General features: G+C 39.3%; 1 protein-coding gene across 1 annotated transcript in view; it reads left to right on the top strand.

Moving 5' to 3' along the window:
• The window catches only part of CLPTM1L (CLPTM1 like), a 30,249-nt gene extending 14,189 nt beyond the window's left edge, over positions 1–16,060 (top strand). Inside the window, exons 9-17 of the mRNA XM_064150050.1 lie at positions 3,745–3,848; positions 6,193–6,258; positions 6,686–6,736; positions 7,352–7,434; positions 9,147–9,181; positions 9,469–9,524; positions 9,605–9,649; positions 12,496–12,611; positions 13,736–16,060. Of these exons, the coding sequence (XP_064006120.1) occupies positions 3,745–3,848; positions 6,193–6,258; positions 6,686–6,736; positions 7,352–7,434; positions 9,147–9,181; positions 9,469–9,524; positions 9,605–9,649; positions 12,496–12,611; positions 13,736–13,814 (635 nt within the window). The 3' untranslated portion in view covers positions 13,815–16,060. The remainder of the gene's footprint in view (positions 1–3,744; positions 3,849–6,192; positions 6,259–6,685; positions 6,737–7,351; positions 7,435–9,146; positions 9,182–9,468; positions 9,525–9,604; positions 9,650–12,495; positions 12,612–13,735) is intronic.
• Positions 16,061–23,672: the final 7,612 nt, after the last annotated feature.

Genomic DNA, 23,672 nt, shown 5'->3' with positions numbered 1-23,672 from the left:
AATCTTGCCTTGAACAGCTCCAGGGACGGTGACTCCACCACCTCCCCAGGCAGCCCATTCCAGTGTCCAATGACTCTCTCAGTGAAGAACTTTCTCCTCACCTCCAGCCTAAATTTCCCCTAGCGCAGCCTGAGGCTGTGTCCTCTCGTTCTGGTGCTGGCCACCTGAGAGAAGAGAGCAACCTCCTCCTGGCCACAACCACCCCTCAGGTAGTTGTAGACAGCAATAAGGTCACTCCTGAGCCTCGTCTTCTCCAGGCTAAACAATCCCAGCTCCCTCAGCCTCTCCTCATAGGGCTTGTGCTCAAGGCCTCTCACCAGCCTCGTCACCCTTCTCTGGACACGCTCAAGCATCTCAATGTCCTTCCTAAACTGGGGGGCCTAGAACTGAACACAGTACTCAAGGTGTGGTCTAACCAGTGCAGAGTACAGGGGCAGAATGACCTCCCTGCTCCTGCTGACCACACCATTCCTGATGCAGGCCAGGATGCCACTGGCTCTCTTGGCCACCTGGGCACACTGCTGGCTCATGTTCAGGTGGGTATCAATCAGCACCCCTAGATCCCTTTCTGTCTGGCTGCTCTCCAGCCACTCCGACCCCAGCCTGTATCTCTGCATGGGGTTGTTGTGGCCAAAGTGCAGCACCCTGCACTTGGAGCTATTGAACCCCATCCTATTGGACTCTGCCCATCTGTCCAGGTGGTCAAGGTCCCGCTGCAGAGCCCTTCTGCCCTCCAACCCAGTCACATCTGCCCCCAGCTTAGTGTCACCTGCAAACTAGCTGATGACTGACTCGATGCCCTCATCCAGATCATCTATGAAGATGTTAAAGAGGATGGGGCCCAGCACTGACCCCTGAGGGACACCACTAGTGACTGGCCGCCAGCTGGATGTGGCACCATTCACCACCACTCTCTGGGTCTAGCCCTCCAGCCAGTTCCTAACCCAGCACAGAGTGTTGCCATCCAAGCCACGGGCTGACAGCTTAGCCAGTAGTTCCTGGGTTTCTCCATCCAACCCTTCTTGTGGATGGGGACCACGTTGGCAGTTTCCAGTCTCCTGGGACCTCTCCGGTGAGCCAGGACTGATGGAAAATGATGGAGAGCGGCTTGGCCAGCTCAGCTGCCAGCTCTCAGCACCCTAGGATGGATCCCATCTGGTCCCATGGACCTGTGGGTGTCCAGGTGGCTCAGCAGGTCCTGAACTAATTCCTCATGAATTTCCAGGGCAACACACTGCTCCCTGACCCCATCCCCCAGTTCAAGAGGTCACTTGCCCTGAACTCCTCCCTCCTTACTGTTGAAAACTGAGGTGAAGGAGGCATTCAGGACCTCAGCCTTTTCCCCGTCATAGTTATAATGTTTCCCTCCTGGTCCAGTAAGGAGTGGAGGCTCTTCTTGCCCTTCTTTTTAGCATTGATAAATTTATAAAAGTGCTTTTTGTTATCTTTCACAGAAGTGGCCAGCCTAAGTTCTAGCTGGGCCTTAGCCTCTCTAATTTTTCTCCTGCATTATCTGGCTACATCCTTAAACACGTCAGGAGAAGCCTTCCCCTCCTTCCAAAGGTGATACACCCTCTTTTTTTCCCCCAATTCCTTCAGGAGCTGTTTACTCATCCAGGCTGGTCGCCTTCCCCGCCAGCTCATCTTTCGGCACATGGGAACTGCCAGTTCCTGTGCCTTCAAGAGCTCCTGTTTAAAGTAGGTCCAACTATCCTGGACCCCCTTGTTCTTAAGGACTGCTGCCCAGGGGACTTTGCAAATGAGTTTCTTAAGCAAATTGAAGTTTGCCCTCCAGAAGTCCAAGGTGTGGGTTTTGTTGTAGTGCCTCCCTATCTCCCTGCATATTGAAAACTCCACTATCTATTGATCACTACTCCCCAGGCAGCCTCCCACTGTCACATCTCCCACCAGCCCTTCTCTGTTGGAGAACAGCAGATCAAGCTGAGCTTGACCCCTACTAGGCTCACTTAACAGCTGGGTCATGAGGCTGTCCTCGATGCACTCTAGAAATCTCCTGGACTGTCTCCTCTCTGCTGAATTAAGTTCCCATCATGCTCATGTCTCACTTGCTTTTATACACTACTGTCACTTGAACTGTTGTGCAGCTGAGTTAGTTTAATTCAAGTTAGTTTAAAATTAAGTCAGTACCATATTTCTGTTGCTGAAAGAATAGAAAAATACTTTGAGAAAACAATAAGGAATAGAAAAAATCCTGGGCGGAGAGAGTATGCTGTTGTGTGTAATGTTGTCCTGCAAGTCCCGTGTGTTCTGTGTAGATAGCTGCAGATTTCAGAATACATGAGGGGGTAAACACTGTGGTGTAATGCTGCTGTTTGATTTGAGCTTTCATGTAAACAGGAGCAGTAGAGGCTCTTGGGGGTGGGAGAAGAGCATGTGAAAGATGAGTTGAATGTAGGATAGATGAGAGAAACGTAGTAGTCTAACATCTTGTCAGACCTTCCTAGAGACAAAGGTAGTATCCAGCCCTGGGCATCTGAGGTTTAACACACTGCAGCCTTCTTTATTGTGCTGACATTCATGCCTGTTTTTATGGCAGACTTTTCCATTCTGATTATAAACAGAAGCAATAAACCTGGACTCATTTGACCTCCAAGACTATCCCTAATTCTGTTGTATTTATGGGCTGATTGAAATGTGAAGACTATCCATAACAGGAAACAAAGTAGAAATTTAAATTAGGATGAACAGCAACACATTTTATCAGAGAATCTGTTTATTGTCTTTATCAGGCTGCTTTTGTTTTTGCTAGGCATACAAGCTGCCCTTGGCATAGGGCATCAAAAAGTTGGTAAAAATTCAGAGTGGTTCATAGAATTTCAGAATTAAGTGTTAACTGCTAGTATAAAAGTGAGTAAGGTCAAAGAGAAAAAGAGTGACAAAGGGTTTTCTAACCTTACTACTAAACTATCAGTCTTCAGTCTCCAGTAATTAATGGCTCCATCCTCTCTTCAGCAAGTTTTAGTCTCCTTTACACCTGTATCTCCTCCTTGTCTTGAGGGAAAAGTGAGACAGGCAGTTGCTCTGGAAGTGTAATTGTTGATGTCTGAATGTTGTAGCTCTTCCCTCTTTCAGACCCTTAGGGGAGGGATAGTCAAAACTAAGCATTAATTGGTAGACACTTAACAGCATCCAACATTCTGCAAAATCTGAAAACTCTAAAAATATAAACAAAATTATCAAAATTAAATAACTTGCATTGAGTCTCCATGAGGCCGCCACTGTGACACTCACTAGTTCTTGACATTGTGAAGAAGTTCTTTACTATGAGGGTGGTGGAACACTGGGACAAGTTCCCCAGGGAGGTGGTGGAAGACATCTCTGGAGACATCGAAGTCAGGCTTGATGGGGCTCATGAGCAACCTGATCTAGCTGTGGGTGGTCCTGCTCACTGCAGAGGGCTTGGACTTAGGTAATCTTTAGAGGTCACTTCCAACCCCATGCATTCTGTGATTCATTATGGTATTGAAACACTGCCGAATAGCTGGAGTACAAAAGTCCTCATTAAATATTCAGATTTCCTTTCAACTTTTGTGATAGTATTTTTATTAAATGTTTGTTCCTTACTCACTTGGAGTTCTATAGATCACTAGCCTTTTCAAGGACTACTTGATATTTCAAGGTTGATGTGAGACAGAATTAGAGAAAATAGGCCAACAGTCTTCCCTCATCACAAACTTCATTGAAATATTAATAAGACTTTAATTTTCTTTTTTTTTTATCTAGTACTTTGGCGGTGCTTTAGTACTGTGGTAATATTTCTTTTCCTTTTGGATGAACAAACAAGTTTATTGGTACTGATACCAGCAGGCATTGGTGCAGTGATTGAGGTAAGTTCTTAAGCACTAGAAGGAAAGAGCAGCATTTGCAGCAACATCCATAGTTTAAAAAGAATGCAAAACCAGTTGCTAGAAAAATAATGTAGCATTGTTTAATTGGCTTTCAGCTGTAGTGGAGACTGTGTCCTTTTATCAAGTAACTAAACTGGAAGTATAATTTTTTTTCTGAGATGGGCCAACTGGGCAGAACTGAGCTGAGGTTACTTCCTATCTGACAGGCATCACCCCTGACCAGGCATGTATAACCATGTCAACAAGCCTTCACAGAAATGTTTGTCAAAGAGCAGGCTGTGTGCTGTCAGTGCTCCAAGTGGGCAGCTTTCTCCCAGGCCATGACTATGGTGCTTGGGAAAGGAGGAGGAGACTGCTGGCTGCGTTCATTTTTCCAGAAGATTCAGTCTGTTCAGTGGGCTGCAAGTACTGCTTAGAAGTCTGCTTTACGTGAGGTAAAGTACAAAGTAAGCTATGATGGGAAAGGCAGGTCTCTACTCAGCATTACTTGCAGTTCTATTTATTTCTCAATATATAAAAAAGTTCAGGAGTCACAAGGAATTTTTGACTACACATCTGTTATGGTTGCAGATAATCTCTATGGAAACAAAGCAATTCAGAATTTTTAGTTACTGATGAAACTGTTGAAAGCCAAGTTGAAGAGAGATTTCAGCTTCTTGTGTAAAACAGACTGATCTCTTGTGAAAGCTGTAAACAGCAATGATCTAAATAGTACCATTTCATTGACTAACATTCTTCAGTAAGTCAAGATTTTTTTAGCCTGTTATATTTCTCTGTGTTAAGTCTTTTGTATCAGATTTTTCAGTGGTTTTGTTCCTATAAATAGCAGTTTATTCTTATATTAACTATGTTTTTGGGTCAGATATTAATCCCTGTAATTATGAGGCTTCTGTTGTAGATTATATCCTTTTTTTGATCCTCGAAATAAAAATAAATTTTAAGGATTTAAGACTGCAGAAATTCAGAAGTGTTAAAATATTTAAAAATTAATAAGATCAAATGAAGTGATGCATTTGTTCACGGTGGGGAAGAAGAAATAGCCCTAGTCTCTAAATCACTTTTTTTTTTGAGAAGTTGTAGTGGAAACCAGATCAGGCCTGTATATTGGTAGGATGCATTTGGTAAATGATCACCTATGTTACAGGGATTAAGTGCAATTAAAACTGTTAAGATTTTTCATTGCTCATTTATAATGAAGATTGGTTTCTTGGTTGCTACTGACCTAAAGTCAATCAGGTTCACATCTCATTTGGTGTTTGTGCCTGTCTGAGATTCCTCGAGCTGCCTAAAGATCTGTTAAATTGATCTCTCTGAGATGTCTAGTTTTTGTGACTCTTGGGCTCTTACAGGTCTTCATTATGCACCTTCTTTTCCTATATGTTACTTTTGGATTACAGGGTGGGGGAACTGGGTTGAAAGGGTCATGTAAGAACACTTAAATTGAGAACTTTTCTGCCAGTTCTGTTGAGTAATGTATTTCTTCTCTCAAGTGACAGTGAGATAGCAAGGTGCTAACACATATAGACTACACATCTTGAAGGATTTTGCTGGGAAGAGCTTTTTCACATCTTGTTCTCAACACCTGTTTCTCATGCAGTACTAATAGTGACTTTGCTTCTGCAATTTTCTTGCTTGGATTGAAGATGACAGTAAAGAGGAAAATGTTGGTGTATCTAAAGTTAAAAAAATCTTGTCTACCAGAAGCTTCATGGTGCATAACTCTCCTGGACAGCTTCCTGCATTGTGTAACTTGTTGAATCCCTCTAACTGTACATGAGTAAGCTTTGGTTACCTTAGGGTTGGGTTTTCACAGCTGTACAGTATGTAGCCCAAATATAATGACCATGTAGGTGCCCATTTAATCACTGTTAGGAGTTCTAAGGCACCTTCATCTTGCAGAACCCAGCTGACCTTAAAGGCATTTAAAAACTTGCTCATCAGGTGGTTACTTAGAGAATTCTCTAAGTGCCTGACCTGTGGTGCATGCTGGTGCTGAGAGCTGCTAACTCCACCTAAGTACTGCAGTCCAGATATCCTAGAAGGATTACTTCCTACTTTTTTCCCTTAAAGTGCATCATTTGATATGGAGACTTAGTAGTGCAGGCTCCCAACGTTGCACTTGTTTGGTGATATATGACATCTGGTTTGTCATATATAGATGGAGGCAGTGCACTGCAGTCAGGCTGTTGCTACTTTATGCAATGGGTGCTTAAAATGTATAATCTGCAATCTTAATTTTGATTGTCTGAGTCCTGCATAAGACATTCCTTTCGATAATCTTCTGTATGCACTTTGTTGTTGGGTTTTTTTTTGCTAATCACAGCTCTGGAAAGTGAAGAAAGCTTTGAAAATGAAAATCAAGTGGCAAGGCTTGAGACCCAAAATTCAGGTATAGTAGACATTGGCCTGTTAATATTACACTATTGAACTGTCCCATCTATTTCTCAGTTACTGTGCAACTTGGCTTTTAGTTACATGAAGATTTTTTTTTAACTACCAAAGTAGCCTATGTGCACCTTCTTATGGATGGCTTAATCCAAAAGCTGCACAAGCATTTTCAAACCTAATAATTCCTTAGACTTCTGTAGAAGAAGCTATTTTAGTAAGGGTGGTGAAATACTGGAACAGGTTGCCCAAGGAAGTTTTGGATTCCCCTTCCCTGGAAGTGTTCAAGGCCATGGGTCTTTGAGCAGCCTGGTCTAGTGGAAAGTGTCTAAGCAGTTCAGCTTGCAGTTTAAATCTCTGTTTACAGAATCAAACAGCAAGTGCTTTTCCCCATAGTTCTGATATGATTATACATTTTATATCTATTGCAGTATGGTACATACAATGACTCTGAAAAGAAAACTGAAGAGTATGATACCCAGGTAAGAGGAAATCCTGTGACTTCTGTTTTGTGAAGTCTGTATGTGTAGCCTGCTTTGTTGGCACTTTTTTATTGCTACAAGTGTGCTTCCAGTAGTCTCATAGTTGTAAAGTAGATCATCAGATAGGGGAGGTTTATTCTGAATAATTTCTGAAAAGAAACAGTGGAAGAGTTGTTTTATTAGCTGCAAGTGGTTGAAACATTTCTCTGAGAAGCAGAATTGTAAATTACTTACCTGAGGAGAAATATCCTAAAGGGTTGTCATTCATAAATTTTGAAAATGGATGTTTGTATTTGTTATTTATATTGGAGGAATGTTCATATGCTGATTTCTGAAAGGAGTTGAGATGGCAAAACTGGCGTTTAAAGTAGAGAGCTACTCTTAGACTCTGTGCTGCCTCTTGGCAGTTCTCTGAGGTACTTCATTCCCTGAGCTGGGCATTGGAGTTTTCACCTTCTTCCCTAGAATGAGAAACATTACTGGAAATAATAGATGATATTGAGAAATGTGAGAATATTTTCAGGGAAAAAATATGTGGCTGTCATTTAATTAATGCCATGAAAAGATTACTGAATATAAAATGTGAACTAACAAACTTTTTTTCTTGTCTATTAGGCTATGAAATATTTGTCATATTTGCTCTATCCACTGTGTATTGGAGGTGCAGGTTATTCCTTGTTGAATGTCAAATACAAAAGGTACTTAAAATTCATAAATGATCTTATACAGAATGAAACACTTTTTTTTTCTGTGTACATTTATTAGAGATAATGAGTTATGAAAATTAGTTACCTTGTTTGATTCATAAGTTAGGAACTAGAAAATTTCACATTCTATAAGATTTGAAACTGAAAAATAGCTGTTTTTTTTTAAACATCTTGTAAGCTACAGGCTGTTTTATTTCACAAGTATCCTGGTATTACTGTATTCAATAGCTTGCATATATGATTAAACTGTCAGTCAGAAGAGGAGGAAGAAAACTGCCATTGATGCATAGAGACCTGATGACAAAATAAACAAGAAATTCAGTGGTTGAACCTGTCCTAATAACAGAGAGAAATGAAAACTGTCCTCTGAGGTTCCTCTGTTCCTAAATACAATAGCTAGGATGATGAGCAAGCAGAAGCATTTTTAAGAAAGGGCTCTCTCTATTCCTCTAAAGCCGTGGACTTACAGCAATATTTTGATACTTGAGCAAGAACTGAAGACTCAGTATTTCATGAAAAGGTGAAACCTTGGTTGCTTTCACTCAAAGTAATACAGCTACTTCATTTTGTGTTGGAGAGATGCAAGCAAATAGCAGCCTTGAGACTGCTGCAGAAAAAGTCTGCAAAATCAAGCACAGTGATAGCCTGGATTGGAGGGAGAGCAAGCAGTAGCTTAAAGTAACATCAGAAAGAATACTGTGGTTGCTTACAGGAGCTGTGGCACTTGTACTAGAAACTGGGGCGATTTCTGGGCTATTAGAAACAGTTGTTTTTTTCAGAAGATTCCTGTCTAAGTAAGGAGCTGGCAAATGTGCAGTATTTAAAAAATAGTTTTCTCACAAATTACTGCATTCAATCAGTACTGCAAAATATATGCTAGGTATTCCACAGGCTGTAGCTTAAGTGAAAACGATTCACATGACAGAACTTTTATCATTATTAAATCAGTGAGGAAACGTGACAGAACATGTAATCTTCAGAGTGGCTTGTTCTTTAATCTTGCAGGAAGTTTCCAATGCATTTTTTAGATGCTTGTGTCAAGTGCTTGTGTAGCAGTAATGTTGGTGTTACCATGTCACGAAGACAGCAGTGCGCATTTAATTTTGAATTATGCAACCCGGGCATCGCAGTTATCAGCCATTCTTAATACTGCAAGCAGAAGTACGGTCCTTGACCACTGTCAGGTTTTACTGCATTTGACCAATGCAGATTTTACTGCATTGAACATCTGGCAGCAGTTGTAAAGAGGAGGAAATGTAGATTACTTATGTTTATTTAAATGCCTACTCTAGTGGTTTGCATGGAGCAGTATTTGTCGTTTAAAATTTCCTAAGTCCTAACAGTGCCGTATTAAATGTCTCTAGAACACAGTGTTATCTTTGCAAGCTTTAGTACAGTTGGGGTTCAGCGTGCCATGTCACCTGATGTCAGTTTGGATCCAAAAGGGTATTAAAAATATAAAAACAGGTGATAAAATGCTGCAAACTTCTTGTATGGACCAGTCAGCATCCTTTGCTTAAAGCAAACTACCTTCTCAGGAGCCCTTCCTAATCAAAGGAAGATGTGAGGTATTTAGTTCTTGGGTAAAGTAATTCACACTGTAGCCATTTCTTGGAGTAGTCAGCCTACAGTCTTGTAGAGGCTGCATTACAGGTATGTATTTTTGGCTGAGATGAAAAATAACTGTCTGTCTTTGTTTACAGCTGGTACTCCTGGTTGATTAACAGTTTTGTTAATGGTGAGTCCCTTTTATTTTTTTTTCTATTAATATTTCTTCAAATGGAAGCCAAGACTCGAAGTAGAAAATTAACTTCTATCAGCCAGGCTAGTGCAATACAGAACAGTGATGTGACTGCAGACTCCAAAATTATCTTGTTACTTGAGAATGGGAGAACAATGAACCCAAAGTGAACAAAAGGATTAGATGCATTCTCTTCCTTTAGGAAAATGAGTGTAAACTTTAATTGTGACAGCATAATTATGTGATATGCACTTGTCTGCAAGTTTTCCGTATTTTATCTTCAGGAGTGTATGCATTTGGATTCCTGTTCATGCTGCCCCAACTGTTTGTAAACTACAAGGTAAGATTAAAAACTGGTCAAAGACTGCTTTTCTAGTCTTTCCTCCAGACGTTATTACAAATTGATATTCTTATTCCTAGATGAAATCTGTTGCACACTTACCATGGAAGGCTTTCACATACAAAGTAAGTAAGACTGTTGCAGTCATTTTGGAAAGTACTTGCTGTAAGAAACAGCTTACAACTGAGAGTGCTGCTGCTTGTTGTTGTTGTTTGATTAAGAATTAAATTTGTTTTCAGCTGTCCAAAAAAAAAACAAAAACTTTTCTGTTTTACAATTACCTCAATATAATGCAAATACTTGCATCCTAGTTTTGATGACAGTACTGCTTTTTCAACAGGCTCCTGTAGGTCTAAATGTTGGTCTTGCAAATAAACTAATCAGTCTCAGTGCATTGTTCTAGGAAGAGAGAGATTATATTAAGACAGGGTATTTATCAGGAAACAGACAGGTCCACTAAGAGACCTTATTTTGGCAGATTCCAGGAGCTACAAGCAACTGCAGTAACATGCACACCGTTCTGAGATGGGATGGTAATTCTGAACTTCTGGGTAGCACAGGGACGAATGTGTGGTGGCTTGTTAAATGGTCAAAGAGGGGGCTGCACTGTAGTGTGCCCACTGCCTAGACTGCCCTTGTAGGAAATAACACAATTGTGTAGCCACACTTAACACCAGATTTTAGAGGAGAGGAAGGTGAGTTTATTTCAAAATTAAATCAACTTACCCTTTTAATACCTGCATACCCACAAGCACCCACTTGTGTATCTAGGTGGATTGTATAGTATTCAGACAGATGCTTTTATTTCTTCTTTCTTTGTTCTTCAGAATATCAGTGCTTTTAAGAGAAAGTGTTAAAAACTGCTGAAGACAGTGTACAATTCTGAACAGACGATCTGGGATAAAAACTAAAATCTTAAAATTTCAAGTGCCTTTCATAGTTCTCTCATTTCTGTATTTGTGCAGCAGTAGCCCAACTTTCTACTGCCTTAATATTTTTAAGCAATTTGGCATCTAAGACAACTGACTGAAATACAACTGGTAGCAGAATAGCAACTAAACTGTGCTCAGTAGGGAAGTACAATCAAAAATAAAAGTAAACCAGTGTTCCTGACTCAAACCAATCAGCATGTTTCTTAAATGAGGGGAGTAAAAGGTATATTTAATGAAGTAATTTCACCATTTCACTGAAGAAAAAATACAGTAAGTGAGCAGAGATGACAGTTACATAGCAAAGGGAGTGTTCAATTGGTAAACTCTAAAGCAGTTAAAATCTCTTACTGAATAGCCTTTTCCTACAGAGCATTTATGGTTCTTGTGGGTAGCCTCTGGCATGTTAACACGGGCTTGTGAGTATGTAGAAAGAAGTATATGATGTTTTCAATTATGTTTAACTTACTGCACTCTGGAAGGGATAATTTACTTTCCCTAGTGGATATTTAAACTTTCTTGTTCTCTTCTGTATTTTAAAGAGTCAATAGAACAATCTGAGCTCTGGTATGCAGTTGTTGTTCTAGAAAAGTTGGGAAGGAGCTTCTTTAGGCTGAACTCTTGCCTGTTTTGGAAGGCCTTGTTCAAAAATTAAGATTATTCCAGCTTTCCAGTTTCTTTTGTCTTTATGCCCTTTATGTTTTTATGAGGAATACTTTCAAGTGAGGTTATCTCAAAAGAAAACTAGCTTTTAGATGGGTTGCCGTGATTCATTCATTATCAGTAGCTTATGAGGACTGCCTAAGTGCCTGAAGGAAGGAGCACTTAGCTTTTTCTTCCTTTCATCATTGTAGGATCACTTACTTGGGTGTTGACTTGGAAAGGCTGCCTTTTCCAACTTGCCAAGTTTTATTTGGTTCTATGACAAACCTTCTTTGTACAGGCTTGAGCAGCGTTGTTCATATTCTTAGATCACTTTGCATGAATGGATTTGTTTTGACTTGTCAGAAAGCTTTCCTAGTTTAACTAATCGGAACTCTTTCCTGACTAACACCCACATCTTCTGCTCATGCTTTGTTCCATGATAGAAACATTGGTTCACTTTGAAGAGTGAGTCCTTCTGTACTTAGAGAATACATCATTCTTTCCCTTATGGTATGGATTAGTGTGCAGACATATTGCTGACTACATTTTTTAACTCAACGCTGAATATTCTTTGCTGGATTTGTTTCCTACTGGTTTTAGTAAGCTTATTGTACTATATGAGTATTAGAGCCGGTACACTGTGAAAGTGGATTTCTAGTCCTCTCTGTAGGTGGAAGCCAGACTCAGGAGCTGTCCTCCTGTTTACTTGCATTACCTTCTCTGACAAAATATTGCTGCCTTTGCATACTTGAAGCCTGTTTGTGTTGATTTCCCAGTAGATGCCTAGAAAACAAAAGCAGAACCTGTGGTATGCAAAGTTGAGTGGAAATGGTGTAAAAAATTGTCTTGAATAAGAGATGGGTGTAGAAAACTGTGTTGAATGAGAAATGGGTGATTACTTCCAGGAGGCTATTGGAAATATTTTAAAATTTCTCTGAAACTGTCAAGTTAATATTCTTAGTAGTAGTAAATTATCAGCTCTTTACAGAAATTTCAGATTCCCCCAGAGAACAAAAGTGAAATGATATTTTGTAAGTGTTAGATCACTGGAGTCACAAATGAATAAAAGTTTACTTCCAGTTTCTTCCAAAGGTATCACTGAAGTCAAATCCATGATTTTTCCCCTCATCTGACAATACTCTCACTTAGCTGAAGTAGTCCTACTTCCTTTTACTTGTAACTTACAATAGTGTGGTCTGTAGTACACAATATAGTCTTCATTAAAAGAAAGCACTTTAAAGCCTTCATTAGTTTTTCAGCTGAGGTATTGTTGTAAATATAGAAGTTGTCTGTGTTCCTACTGAAAAATAGACTTCTAGGAAGCTTGTTTCCTGTAGCTTTTTATGATGTATGACTTCCTTTATTTACAGCTAACTAAAATATACTTTCATTTGTAGGCATTCAACACCTTTATTGATGATATATTTGCCTTTATCATCACAATGCCAACATCTCACAGGCTGGCATGCTTCAGAGATGATGTTGTGTTCCTGGTGTATCTTTACCAAAGATGGTAAGCCTTTCTTTAATAGTCAGCAGAGCTTTTACGGCATTGTAGATGGTTGCACTCCAGTGGTGATAATTATGAAATAGTTCTTCAAGCAGAATTTTGATACCCTAGTAATAGTGTGGTCTGGGCAATGGTAGTTGTGCACATAGCTAGTAGCAGGAATGTGAGCAGGGGATCCCATAAAACAGGCCTCAGTACAAATAAGAGGAGCAAAAGCACTTTCCCATAACTGATAATATCCGTGGGTCTTTTTAGCATGGTTAAGAAAATGGTCAAGAAATTCCTTTTCTCAGTACTGACAGAATTTGGGAGTTACTCCTTCTCCCTTTCCAAAACAGCCAGTAGTTTCACATCTGGGAGTTCCCAAAAAAAAACCCCAAACCTGAGACACATAGGCCCAGTATCTTGAGACTTGCTTTCCAAGTTGCTCTGCAAGGCAGTGGCAAAGGCTGCTCTGCTTTTCTCTAACTCCTAAACAGAGGTTGTTGGGTTCTCTGCTAACATGAGTATCTGGCAAGTTTCAGATTCTTCAAGTACCTAAAATCCAGTGAGGAGAAGGCTGTAGGCAGTCGTTGTTGAAATATTGTTCAGAAGTGAAGCTACAGAAAGTGTATTCTTGTTCCAAGTAATATTTATGCATGGAGCAAACTTACAAGCCAAGTTCACACTTTACCAAACATATGGATGTGTAGCTTTAACATTAGTTCTAAATGTGGGCTTTGCTTTTTGGTTTATATGTTTGCTCTTAACTGTAGTAAAGTGAGTCCCCTTCCAACACAGTTTTTCGAAGTGCTAAGAACTCAACAACTTCTAATAGAGGCTGGACACTGGTTTTAAATTTGAGAGATATCCTAAATTGCTTGAGAAGTACTCCAGCCAAGCTTTAGAGGAGCCAACATGTCTCAAGTGGGCCCTTTTATGAGACAACTGTTTAAGTCTTACTGTGGGAAAACCTGATGTGTCTGTAACTGATCTATAAAGCTGTTCTATATTTTTGCCACAAATGGGAGTAGAGAATAGAATGAGAAAGAATTTCACTTTCAGTGCTAAGTAGCACAGAGCTGCTTAATTCCTCTAAGTAGGAGACAATACTGTAACTAATGTTTAGTGGGTTTTTTTTGTTCCAGGCTTTATCCTGTGGATAAGAGCAGAGTGAATGAGTATGGAGAATCTTATGAAGAAAAGCCAAAAAAAAAAAACTCCTAGAGAATAAGAACTGAAGAAGATTCTGATCCTTGGACTCCTAACTGGCTTCCTGTATTATGTGGTTTTAAGGAAGGACAAACTTATTTAATAAGAGTATTTTTAAAGCTTATGACAGAACTACATGGACAACACATCTTCTTTGTTGCCAAAATCTAGTTTTGATATCCTCCCGTTTCAAGGTCATCTTCTGTCCTCACAGAGTCCACAGTCAGCCAGATGTCATTAAACAAAGTTCCTGCATTTGAACTTCTCTTCCCTGAAAACTTGCATATCCTGACCATTGTAATTAATATCTAGATCTGTTTTTAAGACAACTCACCAGATGAAAGTGGGATACCCATGCCACTAGACTCCGAAAAGTGAAAAAACAAGCCAGTGTGTTAGAGCAGAATCGAGCATTATTGCCAAACTAGAAGCTGTCTAAAATAAAACATGTAATGTCAGATTATACCCTAATTAGTAATCATTCTCCTCTGATAACCCATATAATGGAAATTTCAGTAATCATGATCTAAGTTCTACATTGTGCATTTAAGTTCAGAGCTTAAAAAAATGTTGGAAATACAGGATGAGACAGATGGAGTTGTTGAAATTCAAATTCTGCTACATTTTTATCCCACACGTGGCAAAAGGTTTTGGTCATCTTGAACCGAATGAACGTGAGAAAACTAAGAATTTCTGTCGATATATGTCCCAATTCACATAAATCCTTCTGCCTTGTCAACAGAACTTCTTAATTTCTCAGCATAGCAGACACTCATAATGCAAACCATTGTTATGTGCTAGGAAAGTCTCTTAACACATCTTAAATTCTTAATGGGTCACTGGCGTACCACAACATTAGGTGATTTCTATCATGCTTCAAAGGTCTTTCCCCTCTCCCCTCCTGATACTTAATTTATAGTATGAAACACATCATTCAAGTGGAATGATTTTACTCAAATACAGCACAGGTTCAACAAACTACCTGGCTACAGAACAAAAAGCTCAGCTTGGTGAAGAATAGATATCTTCCCACCACACAACTGAAATCCATAGTCCATGGGAACAGATGAATAAGGAAAGTGTTTTCGTCTGTTGCTTTCAAGTCAGTAAAATTGGAGTTTAATTATAGCAAAATTCAAAGTTGACAGCTGTATGTAGAAGCAATGTCTCTAGATTTTTTTTAAAATCAGGTTTCTTAGTCAGTGAAGTTCAGAGTGCATTGCTTTCAGCAGCAAATAAAATGTAATTTTAAAAAATAAAAGTCCAAAAAGCAGAATTGTGTTTTCCAGTTGTTTTGCTTTTGTCAGTACCTTTCCAAGTTAATGCTAATGCATCTTAAATGTCTTTATGAAATTGCATGCTGTTTGTGCAAGGCTATTTAACTTTGATTTGTCATTTAACTGAAAGTGAAATAGCCTTGAAAAGGACACAGATCTATTCCTGTAGCCTGTAACTACCTTGTGAAGTGGATTTTGGTACTGAAGAAATTTGAACCTATAAATACTTGGGTTCCAAAAAGATACAAAAAATGTGCCTAACTTTTTTTGTCACAAACTCTGGTTTCTTATTCTGAAGTCTTCCTTACCTGTTACTGGCAATGGAAGAGTCTAGAAGTGAATATTTAACTAATGCTCATGTTAAGATTTCTTTACACTGTTAATTGCGATTAAGGAGGACTGGCACTTTTAGCATTAAACATGCACAAGTCTATGCAAATCAGGGTGCATTTGTTAAATGGTTTGGATTTGCTTGGAAGAAGCTCTTTGCTGTTGTGTGAAAAAAAAATCCCCTTATATGAGTAATGCATATCGCACATTCCCTTTTTGTGCCATTTCAAAACAATCAAGTTACTGGCTCTTCTTGAGCAGCTTCTGAAAGTCCAGAATACCATATTCAGGTATTTCTAATATTTCATCACCCTTTTCTATATAGCTGTTGAAAAATCACTCTTGCACCTTTACATACCGTGAGTTTATTGGTCTTCTGTCTTGCATTTCTGATGACAATGACCTCATAATATCCTATACAGTAGTCATAAAGAATATAAAATTAGAACATTCTTAAAATGAGGGAGAATTTCTGTTCAAGTCATTGTTTTGTGCATTCCATTTCCAAATAAATGACTTTGTGTACAGGACAGTTACCTTTTGTTGTTGGAAAGAAAGGTGGTGAGAAGTTGTGTAAGTAATGTAACTTCGGAGATATTAAATGAAATATTTTGACTTTGTAGTTGTGGAAATTATATCAGCTTAAAACAAAAATGTGGCTCTGTGTGCTGTTAATGCAGAAGAAAAGCTGCATATAAAATTTGACTGAATGGCAGTTGATGATGGATTATCAGTATCTGTGATCTGTTAGGGAGTAAGAAAAACTTCCTCAGTTCTTATAGGATTAAATGTGGTAAGCAACTAGGTGACACTCGCATTCTCATCTTCATTAGGCTTGTAATGGCTTCGGAAGTTAAAAGATTATGTTGATTTAGGGGTGGGGCTGGTTTAGAGCTAATTGAGAAAAGTCATTAGATGCTTAAGGAAGATATGCTTGAACAGTACTTACTGGTGCATAACAACAGCAATCGCCATCTCCTAAGGGCGTAAGTGAAGAAAGGCAGCAGACTCAGCGCTCTCTGTAGCTGGACAAGACCTGTGCTTCTTGGCTGTGCAACGAGACCATGCTTTTACTCCCACACTCTTCCAGTTCCATGCTATGCTCCTTCCTGCTCATCGCCTGCTGCTGGCTGTTCTTCAAGAAGTGACCTGCTACCTCTACAGCTTTTTTCCCCTGGAGCCATTAGGCTAACCTGGTAACACAATGGGCAGCAGCACGGGCAGTTTTGCTAACAGAGCTCGAGAAGTCTGCTCTGTTAGAGAGGTGCTGTGTACATTGCTGATTTGTAGACCGAGCACCAGTGTATTTTCCTTTTCAATACATTGTTACACTCTGCTGTAATGTCAGCATCTACAGCTTGGTGCCAGAAGCAATAAGACATAATTCTGTTGTTTGCAAATGTGTTTTCCATTTTTTCCATCAGAAGGTACATCTCACGTAGAAGTGAACCACAGCTTTTCAATATCATAAGATGTAAAATAACGCAGCTGAGAAGGGACCTCGGGAGCCTCCAGTGCTGGTGCAGCATCTTCTCCCTGTAACTTACTCTAGGAGCCTTCTTGCCAGGGCTGTGTAAAACTTTCTAAATGAGTAATACTAGCCATAGGAGTTCAGAAGAAAGCCCAGATTCCCTAGATACCCAATTGTGGACTGCTTCCTCTCATACTAGGAGAGGTTTTGCCACGTACCTGTGAGCATCCATGCACATTTACAGTTACAGGCACACTGAAGAATTTCCTCTTGGAACACATGGAACATTGTGCTGTCTCTCATGTTTCCATGCATCTGTGTTAAATACCACTGCTTCTTAAGGATACCAGGATCTAATCGGTTTGCTCCAGCTTGTCCTTTTTTGCAGTTTTATTTCTTAGTGCTCCTTTTACTGTTGAGTCCCAGAAGTCTTTTTTTTCCCTCCCATCCTACCACTCTCACCCCACACTCTGTGTTAAAGAGGGGTTTGAATCTGGGTTAGAAGTGAATTGTAATGAGGCCGATATAAAAATCATTAAATAATTTATTAAATATATACATAGAAAAGTTATAAATTGAGAATGACTCAAAGTTTCCAGATTACAAATTTCTTCATAATATTAGGCAAGTAAAATATGAGCAAAGTTGCAGCGCTGGACGACAGGGGAGTCACCGCTCCGCCAACTGTCGTGTCAAATCTCTTAATTAGCCTATATTTATACCACATTGTCTGCGTTGTTCCACCCTGCAAATTACATAAATCCATCCTTTCTGCGCGTGTTCCTTCTTTTGGGTTAGGGTCTTCCTTCCCTTCTGGTGGTCGTCGAGGATGAAGTAAGCAGTCCTCCTCAGGTGTCCTCTGGTTAACCCATCTCCAAATATGGGCTTCCTTTGGCTGGTTAACGTCCCAAATCCCATATGTGGCATGTTTTCTCAAAATTAAGGATGCACCTAAAGCTTAGTCCTTGAAATATGACTGATTATTGTCCCGAGTCCCATATGCGGCATGTTCTCTCTTATCTCAAAATTAAGGATGTACCTAAAGCTTAGTCCTTGAAATTTTTAGCAATTAGCTAGCTTATTCTTTGCACATTACCATATCTAGCATGACCTCTGCAGTTAGGCATATTTCCTGATTTGCAACAGCTGTACCTACGCTGCCGTTTGCAGCCAGGCATACTTAGCACTCTATTAAAATGTTTCTTTATTAAACAATTACAATTACCTATTACAATCCCCCCTTTTTCTTTTTCTCATTTGTTTATTAAAGAAACCTATTTACATTCCTGCTTCTGATTCATTGTAAGACTCTTCTGATGTGGGTACAGTATTATAACCTGTGTCTCTGCTCGAAGCTAAGATTAACAGTTTAGCAGTATCAAAGCGATTTTTAACTAAGCTTGTAATATATTTCAGGATACATGGCCCAAATACTAGTACCATAATAATTACAATAATTGGTCCTGCTAGTGTGGATAGGATGTTTGTGGTCCATGGAGATGTGTTGAACCAATTTTCATACCATGATTTTCCATCACCCCTCTCCTTTTTACGTTGCTCTAATCGTTTCTGTAACTCATTCACTGAATCTATTACCACTCCGGTATGATCTACATAAGAACAACATTCCTCCTTTAAGGCTACACACAGGCCACCTTCTTTTAATAGCACCAAATCCAGTCCTCGTCGATTCTGCAATGCCACTTCGGATAGTGATTTTACTGAGGTAGCTAGCTTCTTTACGTCCTCTTCTAGATCCATAGGTGGTGTTCTTCGTACCATTAATATTTTGAGGGTCTATTACCGGAGATATTATTCTGGTGGAACCTGGATTTAGATATGTATTTGGGCCTATGGCTATTGGGTCATGTAAGAGACGTTGTTTAATTATTTTTATGAATCCTCCTCTATCTCCTCCTGGCTCTCTTACTCTAACTCCCCAAATTTTCCCAACTTCCCATTCTCTTTTCAGAGGGGTTTTGACAATTAATTCTAAACTAGTGCAATTTGCTGGATAGGCTTTTCCCATAATATCTCCATTATAGGAATAAGTAGGTGGTTTACAATTTTTGGGAAGCCATTCCAGCTGGAGATCAGGATCTCGTTGAACTCCCCACTCAAGTGCTATGGTTTCGCAACCCCAATATCCACAGTAATACTGCCCTGGATAATTACAATAGCTTTTTCCAGGGTTTGAAGCAGGACAGAAATATAAAGATAATTCATTTCCCCTGGCTCTCGCCATTCGATTAACTAATTCAGATTTTTCACACAAAGATATTATCATTTGACATGACGTGATGTTAAACGTCGGAGCCCCCACTCCCTGATAGGTTGCAATTATTTTCCCAAGTTCCAACTGATACATTATCCACCTCCAGAATTCATGAGGATTTCCTGCTCCAACTGTTGGGGCTATCCAGATGAATGAATAAATGCAGAAAATGATTAAACCTTTCTTAATTTTTGAGTTATTTTGCTTACCTGTCCTTAGGAAGTTCTGCCAGAACTTTCTTTTTATTCCAAGTCTCCCCTTGGATCCTCCTCTGCCTCGCTCGTCGACTTGGTTGCGGCAAGCCACGAGGTGTTCCATCTTCTTGGCAGCAAGAGTCATCCGTCCGGAGTAACTTGCCTTTTTTATTTAATCTTCTGAGATATGCTGGCCAGGCCTTCGCCTTAACCATATACTCAGAACATCCAGCAGCTAGAACTTCCTTTCGGCACTGGACCTGAACTAATTCAATCACAAATGGTATTGATTCTTGTGGGCTGAAACAATAGAAATTAGGATTTACTCTGAAAGTTTCGTAAATCCAATGTAATGGATCCCACAATAAAGCCGGATTTCTTGATTCTAAAAATTGTAAAGTTTGATGTGTGAGTTGTCGCTCTTTGTAACACCACTCACACACCCCTCTAGGAGGGAATCCGTTTTTACAGTGTGCCCACCATTTTTCTCGGCACTTTTTGCATTTAAAACAAACAAATGGATAGCATATGCACCCTGGTTTTCCACAAAAGATCAATACATCTGTATTACATATAACTGTAGTGGGGTCCTTGGTGAATCTAACACATCTGTCATATAATGCCCAGTCCCTTTCACTATTATCTTGGTTCATGAACACACACCGTATCCACACTTTACAATTTTCCAAAAATAAAATATTAGTAAAGAAAGCAAAATAGCTATTAAAAACGCTATTGCAAATTGCGCTCCTAAGGGTAATGAAAGAAATTGGTCAAACATATATTCAAAAGTATCCAAAATCATGACTCATCTTTTCAAGATTATTCTAGTATCTCCAGGAACACTGGTTATCTTCCACTGGGGTGACACTGGTCCCTTAATTCGGCTGGCATGCGTCCATCCACGTTCAGCAGTTCGGACCGCCATTTCTGTAGTGAGCAACACAAGATAAGGTCCTTCCCATTTAGGTTTCAAAGTTTCTTCTTTCCAGGTTTTAATCATCACCCATTCACCTGGTGTAATATTATGTATTTTCAAATTCAATGGTGGTCTCTGGACAATCAATCCCTTTTTCCACAACATTTCCCTATGTTCAGCCAATTTTGATATATATTCTTGTAATTTTTGGTCCCTTATTAATACATTATCCTGAGGATTCTCAATCCTATAAGGCATCCCATATAACATTTCGAATGATGATACCCCCAGATCCGTCCTTGGTCTTGTTCTCAAAATCAACAATGCCACTGGTAAACACTTTACCCATGATAACCTTGTTTCTACCATCAATTTAGTCAAAGTACTTTTAATTTCTGCATTTATTCTTTCTACTTTTCCTGAGCTTTGTGGATGCCACGGAGTATGGTAGTCCCATTTAATCCCTAATACTTCGACCAATTCTCGAATAATTTTTGAAATAAAATGAGGTCCCCTATCTGAGTCAATAATTAGAGGTACCCCATATCTTGGTATGATGTTTTCAAGTAAAATTTTAATTACCTGATTTGCAGTAGCTCTAGCAGTTGGAAATGCTTCTACATAATTTGTCAAATGGTCCACTATTACCAATAAATATTTATATCTTCCAACTTTAGGTAAATTCAGTAAAATCAATTTGTATATTCGAGAAGGGTCGGTAGGCAGGGGGTCTCCCACCAAGGGGCTTCTGTTGTTTACGGCTATGATTTACTTTGAGACAGGTTTCACAGGAAAGTATCACGCCTTTTGCCAAGTTGTGGACTCCTACACATGTATATTGTTGCTCAAAATGGTCCACCAAAGCTTGGGCTCCCCAATGAGTCTTCTCATGTATTCTAGTAAGTATATCTACAGCTAGTCCCTTGGGTAAAACTTCCCGCCCGTCTGGCAGTATAAATTTGCCATCTTTTTCTACTACCCCCATTTGTTTTAATTTTTCCTTTTTATTTTGATCAAAACTCTTTCCATAGTTCTTATTTTGTACGGCCATTGTTAATATAATGTGTATATTCCCAGCTGCTTTCTTTGCTTCTGTATCAGCTATGTTATTTCCTCTAATCTGGTAATTAGTTCCCCTTTGGTGACCTTTTACATGCACAATTGCTATTTTCTGCGGTCCTTTTAATGCTCCCAAAACTCTCTTAACTAATTCCTGATGAATCAATCCTTTTCCTTGTGAGTTTATAAAACCTCTTTCTTCCCAGATTTTTCCAAACGTGTGTACTACTCCAAAGGCATACTTAGAATCAGTATATATGGTTCCCTCTTTCCCTTTTAAGTGTTCTAAGGCTTTCCATAGGGCATATAGTTCACAGGCTTGCGCCGACCAACTAGCACTTAAGGGTCCCAATTCCTTAAGTTTGAATTCTTCTTTAAGCAACTGGACAATGGCATATCCTGATATTCTTTTCCATTCTACAATCCGGGATGATCCATCCACAAAAAGAATTTCTCCCTTGTCAAGTTCTTCTTCTTCTAAGTCAGGTCTTATCCTAGTTTGTTGCTCAATAGTTTGTAAACAATCATGGACCAGTGTTTCTTCTTTTCCTGGATACAAGAATTCGGCAGGGTTAACAGCAGCAGTTGATTTTAGATTTAACCTGGGGGATTCTATTAAGATTCCTTCATATTTCAGAAGCCTGCTATCTGTCAACCACTTTTCAGCTTTCTGTTGTAATACTCCCCTGATGTTATGGGGAGCGTATAAAATGACTTCTCCCCCAAAGGTAATTTTGTTAGTCTCTTCAAGTAACATAGCAGCAGCAACTATAATTTGTAAACAACTGGGCCAGCCCCGACTCACGGGGTCTAACACTTTTGAGAGGTATGCTACTGGTTTCTTTTGTCCAGCCCATTTCTGAGTCAATACCCCTAGAGCCGTTCCTTCACTTACATTCACAAACAGATGAAATGGCCGCTTTAAGTCTGGTAATTGTAAGACTGGAGCCTGACTCAATTCTATTTTTAACTGTCGTATCTTATCTTCCTCTTCTGTGTTCCAGCGAGGTAATTTATCCTCACTTAATTTTTCATACAAAAATTTAACTTTACCACTATAATTTTCTATCCACTGTCTGCAGTATCCTAATAATCCTAAGAGTTGTCGAATCTGCCTTTTAGTCTTTGGTACTGTAAGCTCGGAGATCCCTTTAACTCACTCCGGATCTAAAATCTTTTTTCCTTGAAATATGTAATGCCCTAAGTACTTTACTTTCTCTTCTACAAACTGCACCTTGTCCCTTGAGACCTTTAATCCCTTTTCTGCCAGAAAATTTAATAACTTTATGGTATCTTGGCTTACTTTCTCCTCCTCTATTCCTGCAATGAGGAGATCGTCCACATATTGTAAAAGGACATTTTCTTCATGTGTCTGGAATTCCCGCAGAAGTTCCTCTAACACTTGGCCGAATAGGTTTGGTGACTCTGTGAATCCCTGAAGCAGCACCGTCCATCTTAATTGTTGTTTTCTATTTGTTTCTGGGTCTTCCCATTCAAAGGCAAAGTAATCTCTACTTTCCTTAGAGATCGGACATGCCCAAAAAGCGTCTTTTAAATCAATTACACTATACCAGGAATTATCTGGCTCTAATTTACTCAAAAGTGTATATGGATTTGCTACCACAGGGAACCTAGTAATTGTCCTTTTATTAATTTCTCTTAAATCATGCACCAACCTATATTTCCCATTTGTTTTCTTTACTGGTAAAATAGGTGTATTAAAAGGAGACATGCAAGGTTCCAAAATTCCTTGTTTTAAAAGTCAGTCTACCTCTGGTTTTAATCCTTTCCTTCCTTCTAATGGGATGGGATATTGTTTGATTCTGACAGGTATTTGTGGGTTAGAAATTTGTATGTTCAGTCTACTTATGGTTTCTGGATCATACCATACTTCAGAATTTATTTGTTCTTCATCTTTAATTGTTAACGGATAATTTAATACCGTAACCTCCCTTTTCTCTAATTTCTAGTTTCAATTCTACAATCATGTCACGTCCCAGTAGATTATATTCTGCTTCAGGGACCAAAAGCAAATCTCCGAGCCCAAATTTATTTTCTGTTTCAAATATCACATTCTTGATTTTATTAACCCGAAAGGGTTCTCCTTTTGCTCCAATTACCCTTACGGTTTCATTAGAAATTTCACATCCCCGGGGGAGGGTTTGAATTGTTGATTTTTCAGCTCCAGTATCTACTAAGAATGTAAATTCTTGCTTTTGAGGACCTATTTTGATCTTTATCAAGGGCTCCCGATAACTCCGGTCCCCTAAAAGATAGAGCCTCTGACTCCTCTATTCTATTTTCTGTATCTCCTCATCTTTAATCCTTTCTCTGCAGTTTCTCTTAAT

This window comes from Pogoniulus pusillus, chromosome 10, assembly GCF_015220805.1.
Source record: "Pogoniulus pusillus isolate bPogPus1 chromosome 10, bPogPus1.pri, whole genome shotgun sequence".
In the NCBI taxonomy this organism is placed as follows: domain Eukaryota; kingdom Metazoa; phylum Chordata; class Aves; order Piciformes; family Lybiidae; genus Pogoniulus; species Pogoniulus pusillus.
This window is presented reverse-complemented; position numbering and strand designations above follow the sequence as displayed.